At 30.7% G+C, this 17,500-nt stretch overlaps 1 protein-coding gene across 5 annotated transcripts in view; it reads right to left on the reverse strand.

Annotated features, from left to right (window-relative positions):
* The window catches only part of postna (periostin, osteoblast specific factor a), an 86,332-nt gene that overhangs the window by 44,869 nt on the left and 23,963 nt on the right, over positions 1–17,500 (reverse strand). For all 5 annotated transcript variants that reach the window (XM_045690219.1, XM_045690218.1, XM_045690217.1 and 2 more), the window contains exons 4-7: positions 6,896–7,053; positions 6,529–6,693; positions 4,454–4,600; positions 3,999–4,140 (exon numbers count right to left, since the gene is read on the reverse strand). In XM_045690219.1, the coding sequence (XP_045546175.1) occupies positions 3,999–4,140; positions 4,454–4,600; positions 6,529–6,693; positions 6,896–7,053 (612 nt within the window). The remainder of the gene's footprint in view (positions 1–3,998; positions 4,141–4,453; positions 4,601–6,528; positions 6,694–6,895; positions 7,054–17,500) is intronic.

Here is a 17,500-nt window from a genome sequence, read left to right on the forward strand (position 1 = left end):
TCCTGTGTGTGCTCCTGTGTGTGCTCCTGTATCTCCTCCTAACCCTAGCAGTCACTGTGAATACAGCTTTCAGGGTGGTTAAACTGTTGGATAGCCTAACTCTGGCTGGATTCCAATAGGAATTAGAAATCAATTTTCAAGCCAGCATAATGTAACTTGCAGGTAGGGTGTCAAAATGTAGTATATTTCCCAGGTTTTCTAGAAATCCTTTTTGGAAAATCCCTCAACCAGGATTAAAACATATATATTTATCTGGGAATTCTGGGAAAGTTTGTCGAATTTTGAACTTTACTTGCAGGCCTGATGAGGCCTGTAACCCATGAGATTCAGGTCACTGAGTTAGGGTAAACCATGAGTTTCAGACCATTGAGTTAGGGTAAACCATGAGTTTCAGGCCACTGAATTAGGGTAAAACTGAATTAGGGTAAAACTGAGTTAGGGTAAAACTGAGTTAGGGTAAAACTGAGTTAGGGTAAAGCTGAGTTAGGGTAAAGCTGAGTTAGGGTTTAACTGAGTTAGGGTTTAACTGAGTTAGGGTTTAACTGAGTTAGGGTAAAGCTGAGTTAGGGTTTAACTGAGTTAGGGTTTAACTGAGTTAGGGTTTAACTGAGTTAGGGTAAAACTGAGTTAGGGTTTAACTGAGTTAGGGTAAAGCTAAGTTAGGGTAAAACTAAGTTAGGGTAAAACTGAGTTAGGGTTTAACTGAGTTAGGGTAAAACTGAGTTAGGGTAAAACTGAGTTAGGGTAAAACTAAGTTAGGGTAAAGCTGAGTTAGGTTAAAACTGAGTTAGGGTAAAGCTGAGTTAGGGTAAAACTGAGTTAGGGTTTAACTGAGTTAGGGTAAAACTGAGTTAGGGTAAAACTAAGTTAGGGTAAAGCTGAGTTAGGGTAAAACTGAGTTAGGGTAAAACTGAGTTAGGGTTTAACTGAGTTAGGGTAAAGCTTATGAGATATGTCATGTATTGTCATAAAGAGTTTAATTATGATGATAACATTCACATAGGAACTCACTTCGTGAATGCATATGACTGAAAAAAATAATAATTAAATAACCATGTCTTTGTCACTAACAACTACAGGCATGGGTGGTATGTCTACAATTCACTCAAAAAGGCAAGGCACACTGGGAAATGATATTGGATGCATTACTCAACATTTTCAAGCTATTACACAACTCAAATCATGACCCCCTACAGAGTCCCAGTGACTCTATCGGTTTGAATAATGACTACAAATTCACTTTAAATAACTGTGCTCAGATATATAACTGGTATATAAGTGTAACTGGTTTCTTCAAAAGTTTTGGGTAGTGACAGCACATTGGGGTTCACAGTGTTGGCCATAGGTCATTGGTTGATTGTTTATCAAGGTTCAATGTTCAGTTTATTTTTATCATATGAAAATAAATGTTAATTCTTACAAATGACCTTGCCATTAAAGACTGAAAACGTAAAAAACTCCTGCCAAGTGTGATGGTTATAGTTAATATGGCCATTGGTGAATGGTTACAGGTAACCTGGCCGTAGGTGATTGGTTACTGTTAATAACCTGGACATAGGTGATTTGTTATTGGTCATCTGGCCAAAGGTGATTGGTTACTGGTAACCTGTCCAGAAGTGATTGTTTTTTGTTCATCTGGTCATAGGTGATTGGTTATTGATAAACTGGACATAGGTGATTGGTTATTGATAAACTGGCCATAGGTGATTGGTTATTGATAAACTGGACATAGGTGATTGGTTATTGATAAACTGGTCATAGGTGATTGGTTATTGATAAACTGGACATAGGTGATTGGTTATTGATAAACTGGACATAGGTGATTGGTTATTGATAAACTGGTCATAGGTGATTGGTTATTGATAAACTGGCCGTAGGTGATTGGTTATTGATAAACTGGCCGTAGGTGATTGGTTATTGATAAACTGGTCATAGATGATTGGTTATTGATAAACTGGACATAGGTGATTGGTTATTGATAAACTGGTCATAGGTGATTGGTTATTGATAAACTGGCCGTAGGTGATTGGTTATTGATAAACTGGTCATAGGTGATTGGTTATTGATAAACTGGCCGTAGGTGATTGGTTATTGATAAACTGGTCATAGGTGATTGGTTATTGATAAACTGGCCATGCAGTGCCTTCGCAAAGTATTCAGACTCCTTGACTTATTCCATATTTTGTTACGTTACAGCCTTATTCTAAAACGTTTTAAATAGCTTTTTTCCCCTCATCAATCTACACACAATACCCCATAATGACAAAGCAAAAACAGGTTTTTAGAAATGTTTGGTAATTTATTAAAATAATAAAAACTGTATTCAGTATTCAGACCCTTTACTAAGTACTTTGTTGAAGCACCTTTGGCAGCGATTACAGCCTCGAGTCTTCTTGAATGACACTACAAGCTTGGCACACCTGTATTCACACCTTGGCACACCTGATGGCCTTCCCTGTGGCTCAGTTGGTAGAGCAGGGTGTTTGCAACGCCAGCATGGTGTGTGCAACGCCAGGTTTGTGGGTTCGATTCCCACGGGGGGCCAGTACAACAAAAAAAAAATGCATGAAATGAAATGTATGAAATGCATGCACTCACTACTGTAAGTCTCTCTGGATAAGAGCTTCTGCTAAATGACTAAAATGTAAAAATGTATTTGGGGAGTTTTTCCCATTCTTCTCTGCAGATCCTCTCAAGCTCTGTCAGGTTGGATGGGGAGCGTTGCTGCACAGCTATTTTCAGATCTTTCCAGAGATGTTTGATTGGGTTCAAGTCCAGGCTCTGGCTGGACCACTCAAGGACATTCAGAGACTTGTCCCGAAGCCACTCCTGTGTTGTCTTGGCTGTGTGCTTAGGGTCGTTGTCATGTTGGAAGGTGAATCTTCGCCCCAGTCTGAGGTCCTGAGTGCTCTTGAGCAGGTTTTCATCAAGGAGCTTTCTGTACTTTGCCCCTTTCATCTCTGCCTCGATCCTGACTAGTCTCCCAGTCCCTGCCGCTGAAAAACATCCCCACAGCATGATGCTGCCACCACCATGCTTCACCATAGGGATGGTGCCAGGTTTCCTCCAGACGTGACTCTTGGCATTCAGGCTAAAGAGTTCAATCTTGGTTTCATCAGACCAGAGAATCTTGTTTCTCATGGTCTCAGAGTCTTTAGGTGCCTTTTGGCAAACTCCAAGTGGGCTGTCATGTGCCTTTTACTGAGGAATGGATCCTGTCTGCCCACTCTACCAATAAGGACTGATTGGTGGAGTGCTGCAGAGATGGTTGTCCTTCTGGAAGGTTCTCCCATCTCCATAGAGGAACTCTAGAGCTCTGTCAGAGTGACCATCAGGTTCTTGGTCACCTCCCTGACCAGGGCCCTTCTCCCACAATTTCTCAGTTTTGCAGACTCTCTAGGAAGAGTCTTGGTGGTTCCAAACATCTTACATTTAAGAATGATGGAGGCCAATGTGTTCTTGGGAACCTTCAATGCCGCAGAAATATTTCAGTACCCTTCCCCAGATCTGTGCCTTGACACAATCCTGTCTCGGAGCTCTACGTACAATTCCTTCGACCTCATTAATTGGTTTTTGCTCTGACATATATTGTCAATTGTGGGACCTTATATAGAAAGGTGTGTGACTTTCCAAATCATGCCCAATCAATTGACTTTACCACAGGTGGACTCCAATCAAGTTGTAGAAACATCTCAAGGATGATCAATGGTAACAGGATGCACCTGAGTTCAATTTCGAGTCTCATAGCTAAGGGTCTGAATACTTATGTAAATAAGGTATTTATGTTTAAAGGTTTTAATAAATGTGCAAACATTTCTAAAATCCTGTTTTCCATTTGTTATTATGGGGTATTGTGTGTAGATATCTGAAGATTTGTAATTTTTTTCTCCATTTTAGAACAAGGCTGTAACGTAACAAAATATGGAAAAATTAATGTGTTTTGAATACTTTCCGAAGACACTGTAGGATTAGTGGTTATTGGTATTCTGATTGGCTACCTCCGATGACTGCCTTGTCTCCCATGATGCGTTCCAGGAAGCTGGCCCCGAGGTTCTCCATGGCCTCGTTGGTGGGAGCAAACAGGGTGAAGTGACCTGGCTGGCCCATTTTATCCATCACACCTGAGGCCAAGGCTACAGCCTGCGGGAGAGGACAGGAGACTTAGTACTGTACTACTTCTAATACTATCCCCACTTCTACTACTACAACAGTTTCCCCATCCCATCTGAGACCTTCTGGATGCGTTTACACAGGAATCCCAGTTCTGATCTTTTGTGAAGAGTTAGTGAAGGTAGAAAACCTCTCTGGTCAGATTAATACCAGCTACTGTCATATTGTGGTCACATTACAGTAAGAGATTACAGTCAGGTATGCACGCTGAAGGAAGAGAGACAGATTATAGTCAGGTCAGCATGCTGAAGGAGGAGAGGTCAGATTATAGTCAGGTACGTACGCTGAAGGATGAGAGGTCTTCGTTGACCTCCAGGATATCCTTGATAGTGTTGCCCACAGCGGTGATGACACGGTCGATGACATGTACCACCCCATTGGTCGAAACCTGGTTACCATGGATAATTCTGGCACAGTTCACTGTGACGATCTGCAGAGGAAGAGAGGTGATTGGTTAATGCGGATGATTCATTGAATCATTCATCCTCTGAAAATAACAATGATATAAAGTGATTGATGTGAGGTAAAATAAACATGCCTGTGATTTAGGGATAGGTAGGGGTTGACAGAATAAATACAACTTGGCCAAGAGTCTAGTGATAAGAGCTAGCTAGGGGTTAACTACATACAGAGGCGTCATGCATATAGGGAATGTGCCCCCTCAGATTTGTTCTGTTTAATAAAAAAATCAGATGTCAAATGAATTACTAAACTTAATTTTTAAGCCCATGTTTTATCGTAATTATTTATAAAAAAGATCTGCCAGCGGTATTTTGCAGAGGGGGCACACTGACTGAACCAGTCAATAAGTACTGAATAAGACTCACATTCCTTTCAATCTTTTACCTGGATTTTAGCAGAGATGCAGAGAAGAACATTTTGTTTCTCAAAAAAAACAAAACAATAACCACGCATAAAAATATGAATTATGATGCCATGATACTGTATGTGCCTGTATTGATGATGTGTGTTATGATTCCAATGTAATGTGTTGTAATTTTGATGTAATATCCTAGGCATGTTAGCGCAGTATATTGAGATGTGTGATTTACAACAGTCAGAATGACACCCTTATTAAAATGAATATTTTACAGGTAAACCGTATTTTCACGCCAACCAGTAGCCTGCTACTGTACTGTAAAATTACAGGGCATTTTTAGCAGTTCAGTTACCTGTAAATTGCCATAAAAAAAACGGTACCAAAAATGTAAGTACAAGTATTTCTTACCGTAAAATATTTTACGGTAACATACTGCACTTTTTATTTATGGTACCTTTTTTTCATACAGGTGACTGGCTATCAGTAAGTTACATTAAACTGACAGATTTTTATGGGGATTTTTTTATTATGCTAATTCGATTTCATCGACCTTACACGGATCCCAAAACCGGCTGTTCGTGTGCGCCATTGTGCGCAATCATGCATAAATATATTTTGTCCCCCTACACCAAACGCGATCACGACACGCAGGTTAAAATATCAAAACACATTCTGAACCAATGACATTAATTTGGGGACAGGTGGAAAAGCATTAAACATGTATGGCTAGTTAGCTTGCACTTGCTAGCTAATTTGTCCTATTTAGCTAGCTTGCTGTTGCTAGCTAATTTGTCCTGGGATATAAACATTGAGTTGTTATTTTACCTGAAATTCACAAGGTCCTCTACTCCGACAATTAATCCACACATAAAAACGGCCAACCGAATCGTTTCTAGTCATCTCTCCTCCTTCCAGGTTTTTTCATTGTTTAATTTATATGGTGATTGGCATCTAAACTTTCATAGTATTGCCACGACAACTGGCAACAATTCGTCTTTCAATCACCCACGTGGGTACCTGCTTCTATAAACCAATGAGGAGATGGCACGTGGGTACCTGCTTCTATAAACCAATGAGGAGATGGGAGAGGCAGGACTTGCAGCGTGATCTGCATCAGAAATAGAACTGACTTCTATTTTAGCCCTTGACAACGCAGACGCTCATTGACGGGCACGAGCAGTGTGGGTGCATTAATTGAATAACATAGATTCCTACATTTATTTTGCAATGCTCCCGCACACGACGCGAGCAATGTAGTCAGGGTGTTAGGGGGTTAAAAACAACAAGACATTTTTACAGTGTACATATCTACCTCAACTACCTCGTTTCCCTGCATATTGACTCAGTCCTGGTACCCCGTGTATCAGTGTTTAACTTTTCTATTATTTCTCTATTTTCTTTCTCTCTACATTGTTGGGAAGGACCCGTAAGTAAGCATTTCACTGTTAGTCTACACCTGTTGTTTACGAAGCATGTGACAAATAACATTTGATTTGACTTGATTTTGAATGAATTTAAGTTAAGGGTTTACTACGTACCCCATTGGAGTAGTGATTGATGTAGAGTCCCATGTTGTTGTACATGGAGGTGATATACATGTCGTTCTTCAGATCTTTCGTTAGCATGCGTCGGTTGACCATGTGGTAGTGCAGGGCGTTGTACAGCTCGACATTCACATTGCTCACCAAGGCACTACGCACCTCCTGGAGATAGGAGGAACAGGAGAGAGTTAGCACAAGAGAGAGAGAGAGACCAGCAGAGCTATAACTGTCTAAGCAGCTTCATCTGAAATATACTAATTAACCAACGAATGAACAAATTAACAAACTAACTAAAAACATTTTTTGCAAATTACAAACTACTGACTGACTGATTGAGTGACTGACTTCAGTTACTTCTACTTACAGGGTCCAGCAGGTCCCAGGCTTCGTTGCTAGGGGTGAACATGGTGAATGATCCCTTCCCTTCGATCTCCTCCCTCAGTTTAGAGAGGTTAGAATACTCCTGGGTGGTACTAGCCTTCACCAGGCCCAATGTGCCGTACACATGGTCTATAGGAGCCACTGTAGGGGAGAGAGGGTAGACAGAAGATAGTGCTTAGGCTACTATGTTTTTGAAGTCCTGGGACATCCTCACCTTCACCAGGTGCAAGGTGCCATATATTTATGAGCCACTGTGGATGGGAGTCACGGTCAACAATATTGTCTACCAATCTTTTGATTTATTTGTTAAATGGTAGAGCAGAGGGAAGATAATATTACAATGGTTCTAGGTAAGAATGACTTACTGTATTTGTATTTGTATTTATTATGGATCCCCATTAGCTGCTGCTTTCTGGGGTCCAGCGAAATTAAGGCAGTTTTTATACAATTTTAAAAACATTACAATACATTCATAGATTTCACAACACACTGTGTGCCCTCAGGCCAATACTATTATAGTTGCTATAGAGTTATTATAGTTACTGTTGAGTTATTATAGAGTTATAGAGTTATTATAGAGTTATAGAGTTATTATAGAGTTAGAGTTATAATAGTCACTATAGAGTTATTATAGAGTTAGAGTTATTATAGAGTTATAGAGTTATTATAGAGTTGTTATAGAGTTATAGAGTTATTATAGAGTTATAGAGTTATTATAGAGTTATAGAGTTATTATAGAGTTAGAGTTATTATAGAGTTATAGAGTTAGCATAGAGTTATAGTGTTATTATAGAGTTATAGTTATCATATAGGTAGAGTTATTACAGTTAGAGTTATTATAGAGTTATTATAGAGTTAGAGTTATTATAGCGTTATAGAGTTATCATAGAATTATAGAGTTATCATAGAGTTATAGTTATTATAGTTAGAGTTATTATTATAGAGTTATAGTTATCATAGAGTTAGAGTTATTATAGTTAGAGTTATTATAGAGTTATTATAGAGTTATCATAGAGTTATAGTTATTATAGTTAGAGTTATTATTATAGAGTTATAGTTATCATAGAGTTAGAGTTATTATAGTTAGAGTTATTATAGTTATTATAGAGTTATAGAGTTATTATAGAGTTAGAGTTTTTATAGAGTTATTATAGAGTTATAGAGTTATTGTAGAGTTAGAGTTATAATAGAGTTATTATAGAGTTATAGAGTTATTATAGAGTTATAGTTATTATAGAGTTAGAGTTATTATAGAGGTATAGAGTTATTATAGAGTTAGAGTTATAATAGAGTTATTATAGTTAGAGTTATTATAGAGTTATTATAGAGTTAGAGTTATTATAGAGTTATTATAGAGTTATAGAGTTATTATAGAGTTATAGTTATAATAGGGTTATTATAGAGTTATAGAGTTATTATAGAGTTAGAGTTATAATAGAGTTATTATAGAGTTATAGAGATGTTATAGAGTTAGAGTTATTATAGAGATATAGAGTTATTATAGAGTTATAGAGTTATTATAGAGTTAGAGTTATTATAGAGTTATAGAGTTATTATAGAGTTATAGAGTTATTATAGAGATATATAGTTATTTTAGAGTTATAGAGTTATTATAGAGTTATAATAGAGTTATAATAGAGTTAGAGATATAATAGTCAGTATAGAGTTATTATAGAGTTATAGAGTTATTATAAAGATATAGAGATATAGAGTTATTATAGTTATCATAGAGTTATTATAGAGTTAGAGTTATTATAGAGTTATCATAGAGTTATTATAGGTTTATAGAGTTATAATAGAGTTATAATAGAGTTATAATAGAGTTAGAGTTCTAATAATCACTATAGAGTTATTATAGAGTTATAGAGTTATTATAGAATTATAGAGTTATCATAGAGTTATTATAGAGTTAGAGTTATTATAGAGTTATCATAGAGTTACTATAGAGTTATAATAGAGTTATAAAAGAGTTATAATAGAGTTAGAGTTATAATAGTGACTATAGAGTTATTATAGAGTTATAGAGTTATTATAGAGTTATAGAGTTATTATAGAGTTATTATAGAGTTATAGAGTTATCATAGAGTTATAGTTATTATAGTTAGAGTTATTATTATAGAGTTATAGTTATCATAGAGTTAGAGTTATTATAGTTAGAGTTATTATAGTTATTATAGAGTTATAGAGTTATTATAGAGTTAGAGTTTTTATAGAGTTATTATAGAGTTATAGAGTTATTGTAGAGTTAGAGTTATAATAGAGTTATTATAGAGTTATAGAGTTATTATAGAGTTAGAGTTATTATAGAGTTAGAGTTATTATAGAGGTATAGAGTTATTATAGAGTTAGAGTTATAATAGAGTTATTATAGTTAGAGTTATTATAGAGTTATTATAGAGTTAGAGTTATTATAGAGTTATTATAGAGTTATAGAGTTATTATAGAGTTATAGTTATAATAGGGTTATTATAGAGTTATAGAGTTATTATAGAGTTAGAGTTATAATAGAGTTATTATAGAGTTATAGAGATGTTATAGAGTTAGAGTTATTATAGAGATATAGAGTTATTATAGAGTTATAGAGTTAATATAGAGTTAGAGTTATTATAGAGTTATAGAGTTATTATAGAGTTATAGAGTTATTATAGAGATATATAGTTATTTTAGAGTTATAGAGTTATTATAGAGTTATAATAGAGTTATAATAGAGTTATAATAGAGTTAGAGATATAATAGTCAGTATAGAGTTATTATAGAGTTATAGAGTTATTATAAAGATATAGAGATATAGAGTTATTATAGTTATCATAGAGTTATTATAGAGTTAGAGTTATTATAGAGTTATTATAGAGTTATCATAGAGTTACTATAGAGTTATAATAGAGTTATAATAGAGTTATAATAGAGTTAGAGTTATAATAGTGACTATAGAGTTATTATAGAGTTATAGAGTTATTATAGAGTTATAGAGTTATTATAGAGTTATTATAGAGTTATAGAGTTATCATAGAGTTATAGTTATTATAGTTAGAGTTATTATTATAGAGTTATAGAGTTATTATAGAATTATAGAGTTATCATAGAGTTATTATAGAGTTAGAGTTATTATAGAGTTATCATAGAGTTACTATAGAGTTATAATAGAGTTATAAAAGAGTTATAATAGAGTTAGAGTTATAATAGTGACTATAGAGTTATTATAGAGTTATAGAGTTATTATAGAGTTATAGAGTTATTATAGAGTTAGAGTTATTATAGAGTTATAGAGTTAGCATAGAGTTATAGTGTTATTATAGAGTTATAGTTATCATATAGGTAGAGTTATTACAGTTAGAGTTATTATAGAGTTATTATAGAGTTAGAGTTATTATAGCGTTATAGAGTTATCATAGAATTATAGAGTTATCATAGAGTTATAGTTATTATAGTTAGAGTTATTATTATAGAGTTATAGTTATCATAGAGTTAGAGTTATTATAGTTAGAGTTATTATAGAGTTATTATAGAGTTATCATAGAGTTATAGTTATTATAGTTAGAGTTATTATTATAGAGTTATAGTTATCATAGAGTTAGAGTTATTATAGTTAGAGTTATTATAGTTATTATAGAGTTATAGAGTTATTATAGAGTTAGAGTTTTTATAGAGTTATTATAGAGTTATAGAGTTATTGTAGAGTTAGAGTTATAATAGAGTTATTATAGAGTTATAGAGTTATTATAGAGTTATAGTTATTATAGAGTTAGAGTTATTATAGAGGTATAGAGTTATTATAGAGTTAGAGTTATAATAGAGTTATTATAGTTAGAGTTATTATAGAGTTATTATAGAGTTAGAGTTATTATAGAGTTATTATAGAGTTATAGAGTTATTATAGAGTTATAGTTATAATAGGGTTATTATAGAGTTATAGAGTTATTATAGAGTTAGAGTTATAATAGAGTTATTATAGAGTTATAGAGATGTTATAGAGTTAGAGTTATTATAGAGATATAGAGTTATTATAGAGTTATAGAGTTATTATAGAGTTAGAGTTATTATAGAGTTATAGAGTTATTATAGAGTTATAGAGTTATTATAGAGATATATAGTTATTTTAGAGTTATAGAGTTATTATAGAGTTATAATAGAGTTATAATAGAGTTATAATAGAGTTAGAGATATAATAGTCAGTATAGAGTTATTATAGAGTTATAGAGTTATTATAAAGATATAGAGATATAGAGTTATTATAGTTATCATAGAGTTATTATAGAGTTAGAGTTATTATAGAGTTATCATAGAGTTATTATAGGTTTATAGAGTTATAATAGAGTTATAATAGAGTTATAATAGAGTTAGAGTTCTAATAATCACTATAGAGTTATTATAGAGTTATAGAGTTATTATAGAATTATAGAGTTATCATAGAGTTATTATAGAGTTAGAGTTATTATAGAGTTATCATAGAGTTACTATAGAGTTATAATAGAGTTATAAAAGAGTTATAATAGAGTTAGAGTTATAATAGTGACTATAGAGTTATTATAGAGTTATAGAGTTATTATAGAGTTATAGAGTTATTATAGAGTTATTATAGAGTTATAGAGTTATCATAGAGTTATAGTTATTATAGTTAGAGTTATTATTATAGAGTTATAGTTATCATAGAGTTAGAGTTATTATAGTTAGAGTTATTATAGTTATTATAGAGTTATAGAGTTATTATAGAGTTAGAGTTTTTATAGAGTTATTATAGAGTTATAGAGTTATTGTAGAGTTAGAGTTATAATAGAGTTATTATAGAGTTATAGAGTTATTATAGAGTTAGAGTTATTATAGAGTTAGAGTTATTATAGAGGTATAGAGTTATTATAGAGTTAGAGTTATAATAGAGTTATTATAGTTAGAGTTATTATAGAGTTATTATAGAGTTAGAGTTATTATAGAGTTATTATAGAGTTATAGAGTTATTATAGAGTTATAGTTATAATAGGGTTATTATAGAGTTATAGAGTTATTATAGAGTTAGAGTTATAATAGAGTTATTATAGAGTTATAGAGATGTTATAGAGTTAGAGTTATTATAGAGATATAGAGTTATTATAGAGTTATAGAGTTAATATAGAGTTAGAGTTATTATAGAGTTATAGAGTTATTATAGAGTTATAGAGTTATTATAGAGATATATAGTTATTTTAGAGTTATAGAGTTATTATAGAGTTATAATAGAGTTATAATAGAGTTATAATAGAGTTAGAGATATAATAGTCAGTATAGAGTTATTATAGAGTTATAGAGTTATTATAAAGATATAGAGATATAGAGTTATTATAGTTATCATAGAGTTATTATAGAGTTAGAGTTATTATAGAGTTATTATAGAGTTATCATAGAGTTACTATAGAGTTATAATAGAGTTATAATAGAGTTATAATAGAGTTAGAGTTATAATAGTGACTATAGAGTTATTATAGAGTTATAGAGTTATTATAGAGTTATAGAGTTATTATAGAGTTATTATAGAGTTATAGAGTTATCATAGAGTTATAGTTATTATAGTTAGAGTTATTATTATAGAGTTATAGAGTTATTATAGAATTATAGAGTTATCATAGAGTTATTATAGAGTTAGAGTTATTATAGAGTTATCATAGAGTTACTATAGAGTTATAATAGAGTTATAAAAGAGTTATAATAGAGTTAGAGTTATAATAGTGACTATAGAGTTATTATAGAGTTATAGAGTTATTATAGAGTTATAGAGTTATTATAGAGTTATTATAGAGTTATAGAGTTATCATAGAGTTATAGTTATTATAGTTAGAGTTATTATTATAGAGTTATAGTTATCATAGAGTTAGAGTTATTATAGTTAGAGTTATTATAGTTATTATAGAGTTATAGAGTTATTATAGAGTTAGAGTTCTAATAATCACTATAGAGTTATTATAGAGTTATAGAGTTATTATAGAGTTATAGAGTTATTATAGAGTTATTATAGAGTTATAGAGTTATCATAGAGTTATAGTTATTATAGTTAGAGTTATTATTATAGAGTTATAGAGTTATTATAGAATTATAGAGTTATCATAGAGTTATTATAGAGTTAGAGTTATTATAGAGTTATCATAGAGTTACTATAGAGTTATAATAGAGTTATAAAAGAGTTATAATAGAGTTAGAGTTATAATAGTGACTATAGAGTTATTATAGAGTTATAGAGTTATTATAGAGTTATAGAGTTATTATAGAGTTATTATAGAGTTATAGAGTTATCATAGAGTTATAGTTATTATAGTTAGAGTTATTATTATAGAGTTATAGTTATCATAGAGTTAGAGTTATTATAGTTAGAGTTATTATAGTTATTATAGAGTTATAGAGTTATTATAGAGTTAGAGTTCTAATAATCACTATAGAGTTATTATAGAGTTATAGAGTTATTATAGAATTATAGAGTTATCATAGAGTTATTATAGAGTTAGAGTTATTATAGAGTTATCATAGAGTTACTATAGAGTTATAATAGAGTTATAATAGAGTTATAATAGAGTTAGAGTTATAATAGTGACTATAGAGTTATTATAGAGTTATAGAGTTATTATAGAGTTATAGAGTTATTATAGAGTTAGAGTTATTATAGAGTTATAGAGTTATTATAGAGTTATCATAGAGTTATTATAGAGTTAGAGTTATTATAGAGATAGAGTTATAGATTTATCATAGAGTTCTAGAGTTATTATAGAGTTATTATAGAGTTATTATAGAGTTATTATAGTTATAGAGTTATTATAGAGTTATAGAGTTATTGTAGAGTTATTATAGAGTTATATAGTTATTATAGCATTACAGAGTTATTCTAGAGTTATAGAGTTATTACAGAGTTAGAGTTATTATAGAGTTATAGAGTTAGCATAGAGTTATAGTGTTATTATAGAATTATAGTTATCATAGAGGTAGAGTTATTATAGTTTGAGTTATTGTAGAGTTATTATAGAGTTAGAGTTATTATAGAGTTATAGAGTTATCATAGAGTTATAGTTATTATAGTTAGAGTTATTATATAATTATTATAGAGTCATAGTTATAATAGAGTTAGAGTTATTATAGTTAGAGTTATTATAGAGTTATTATAGAGTTATAGAGTTATTATAGAGTTAGAGTTATTATAGAGTTATTATAGAGTTATAGAGTTATTATAGAGTTAGAGTTATAATAGAGTTATTATAGAGTTATAGAGTTTTTATAGAGTTCAAGTTATTATAGTGTTATAGAGTTATTATAGAGTTATAGTTATTTTAGAGTTTTTATAGAGTTAGTTATTATATAGATATAAAGTTATTATAGAGTTATAGAGTTATTATAGAGTTAGAGATATAATAGTTATTATAGTTTGAGTTATTATAGAGTTATTATAGAGTTAGTGTTATCATAGAGTTAGAGTTATTATAGTTGGAGTTATTATAGAGTTATTATAGAGTTATTATAGAGTTATTATAGAGTTATAGTTATTATAGAGTTATTATAGAGTTGTAGAGTTATTATAGAGTTAGAGTTATAATAGAGTTATTATAGAGTTAGAGTTATTATAGAGTTATAGAGGTATTATAGAGTTAGAGTTATTATAGAGATATAGAGTTATTATAGAGTTATAGAATTATTATAGAGTTAGAGTTATTATAGAGTTATAGAGTTATTAGAGAGTTAGAGTTATTATAGAGATATAGAGTTATTATAGAGTTATCATACAGCTATTATAGAGTTAGAGTTATTATAGAGTTATCATAGAGTTATTATAGGTTTATAGAGTTATAATAGAGTTATAATAGAGTTATAATAGAGTTAGAGTTCTAATAGTCACTGTAGAGTTATTATAGAGTTATAGAGTTATTATAGAATTATAGAGTTATCATAGAGTTATTATAGAGTTAGAGTTATTATAGAGTTATCATAGCGTTACTATAGAGTTATAATAGAGTTAGAATAGAGTTATAATAGAGTTATAATAGAGTTAGAGTTATAATAGTCACTATAGAGTTATTATAGAGTTAGAGATATTATAGAGTTATATAGTTATTATAGAGTTATCATAGAGTTATTATAGAGTTAGAGTTATTATAGAGTTATCATCGAGTTATTATAGAGTTATAATAGAGTTATAATACTTATAATAGAGTTATAATAGAGTTAGTGTTATAATAGTCACTATCGAGTTATTATATAGTTATAGTTATTATATAATTATAGAGTTATCATCGAGTTATTATGGAGTTAGAGTTATTATAGAGTTATCATAGAGTTATTGTAGAGTTATAGAGTTATAATAGAGTTATAATAGAGTTAGAGTTCTAATAGTCACTATAGAGTTATTATAGATTCATATAGGTATTATAGAGTTATAGAGTTATTATAGTTAGAGGTATTATAGAGTTATCATAGAGTTATTATAGAGTTAGAGTTATTATAGAGTTATCATAGAGTTAATATAGAGTTATAATAGAGTTATAATAGAGTTAGAGTTATAATAGAGTTATAATAGAGTTAGAGTTATAATAGAGTTATAATAGAGTTAGAGTTATTATAGAGTTATTATAGAGTTATAATAGAGTTATAATAGAGTTAGAGTTATAATATAGTTATTATAGAGTTAGAGTTATAATAGAGTTATAATAGTTATAATAGAGTTATAATAGAGTTAGAGTTATAATAGTCACTATAGAGTTATTATAGTTAGAGTTATGATAGTTGCTATAGAGTTATTATATTCGCTGTAGAGTTAATATAGTTGCTGTAGAGTTATCATAGAGTTAGAGTTATTATAGTCGCTATAGAGCTATTATAAAGTTATAGTGTTATTGTAGTCGCTATGGAGTTTATATAGTAGCTATAGAGTTATTATAGTCACTGTAGAGTTATCATCGAGCTAGAGTTATTATAGAGTTAGAGTTATTATAGTCGCAGTAGAGTTATTATAGTAGCTGTAGAGTTATTATAGTAGCTGTAGAGTTATTATAGAGTTATTATAGTCGCTGTAGAGTTATTATTGAGTTACAGTTATTATAGTCGCTATAGAGCTATTATAAAGTTATAGAGTTATTGTAGTCGCTATGGAGTTATTATAGTCGCTGTAGAGTTGTTATAGAGTTAGAGTTATTATAGTCGCTATAGAGCTATTATAAAGTTAGAGTTATTGTAGTCGCTATGGAGTTATTATAGTCGCTGTATAGTTATTATAGAGTTAGAGTTCTTATAGTTGCTATAGAGTTATTATAGAGATAGAGTTGTTATAGTCGCTATAGAGTTATTATAGAGATAGAGTTGTTATAGTCGCTATAGAGTTATTATAGAGATAGAGTTGTTATAGTTGCTATATAGTTATTATATTCACTGTATGGTTATTATAGAGTTATAAAGTTAATATAGAGTGAGAGTTATTATAGTCACTATAGAGTTATTATAGAGTTATTATAGTTGCTATAACATTATTATAGTCGCTGTAGAGTTACAATAGAGTTGTATAGTTGTTATAGGGTTAGAGTTATCATAGAGTTAGAGTTATTATAGTCGCTATAACGTTATTATAGTCGCTGTAGAGTTACTATAGAGTTGTATAGTTGTTATAGGGTTAGAGTTATTATATTCACTATAGAGTTATTATGGAGCTACTATAATTTCAAAAGAGTTATTATAGTCACTGTATAGTTATTATAGAGATAGAGTTATTATAGAGTTTGAGTTATTATAGGGTTTGAGTTATTATAGAGTTATAGAGTTATTAGAGTGAGAGTTACTATAGAGTTACTATAGAGTTATTATAGAGTTATTGTAGTCACTATAGAGGTATTATAGTCGCTGTATAGTTATTATAGAGTTATAGTTATTACAGAGTTGTTATAGAGTTTTTATAGTCACTTTAGAGTTATTATAGTTGTAATATATTAATTATCGTTGCTATATAGTTATTATTGTTGCTATATAGTTATTATTGTGGCGATATAGTCATTACAGTGGCTATAGAGTTGTCATATTGGCTATATAGTTATTATAGTGGCTATGTTGTTTTTATAGTGGCTATATAGTTTTTATAGAGTTATATAGGTATTATAGTGGCTATATAGTTGTTATAACGGCTATTTAGTTATTATAGTGGCTATATAGTTATTATAGTGGCTATAGAGTTATTATATTGGCTATAGAGTTTTTATAGAGTTATATAGTTATTATAGTGGCTATAGAGTTTTTATATTGGCTATATAGTTATTATAGTTGTTATAGAGTTATTATAGTCGCGATAAAGTTATAGTAGTTGCTGTATAGTTATTATAGTCGCTGTAGAGCTACTATAGCATTATAGAGGAAGGATGCATGATAGGGTGAAAGAGGTGGGAAGTTGGAGTGTGTCGGGATGAGGGTGACAGACGGAGGTGGGAAGTGGGAGTGTGATGGGGATGAGGGTGACAGATGGAGGTGGGAAGTGGGAGTGTGATGGGGATGAGGGTGACAGATGGAGTGTGAGGATGAAAGTTAGGAGCTAGGATTAAAGTCCATGAGAGTACACACCAGGGGAGAACTGGGACCAGAAATCGTCTCAGACATTTCTGACGAA

This window comes from Salmo salar, chromosome ssa11 (genome assembly GCF_905237065.1).
Source record: "Salmo salar chromosome ssa11, Ssal_v3.1, whole genome shotgun sequence".
Taxonomy (NCBI): Eukaryota; Metazoa; Chordata; class Actinopteri; order Salmoniformes; family Salmonidae; genus Salmo; species Salmo salar.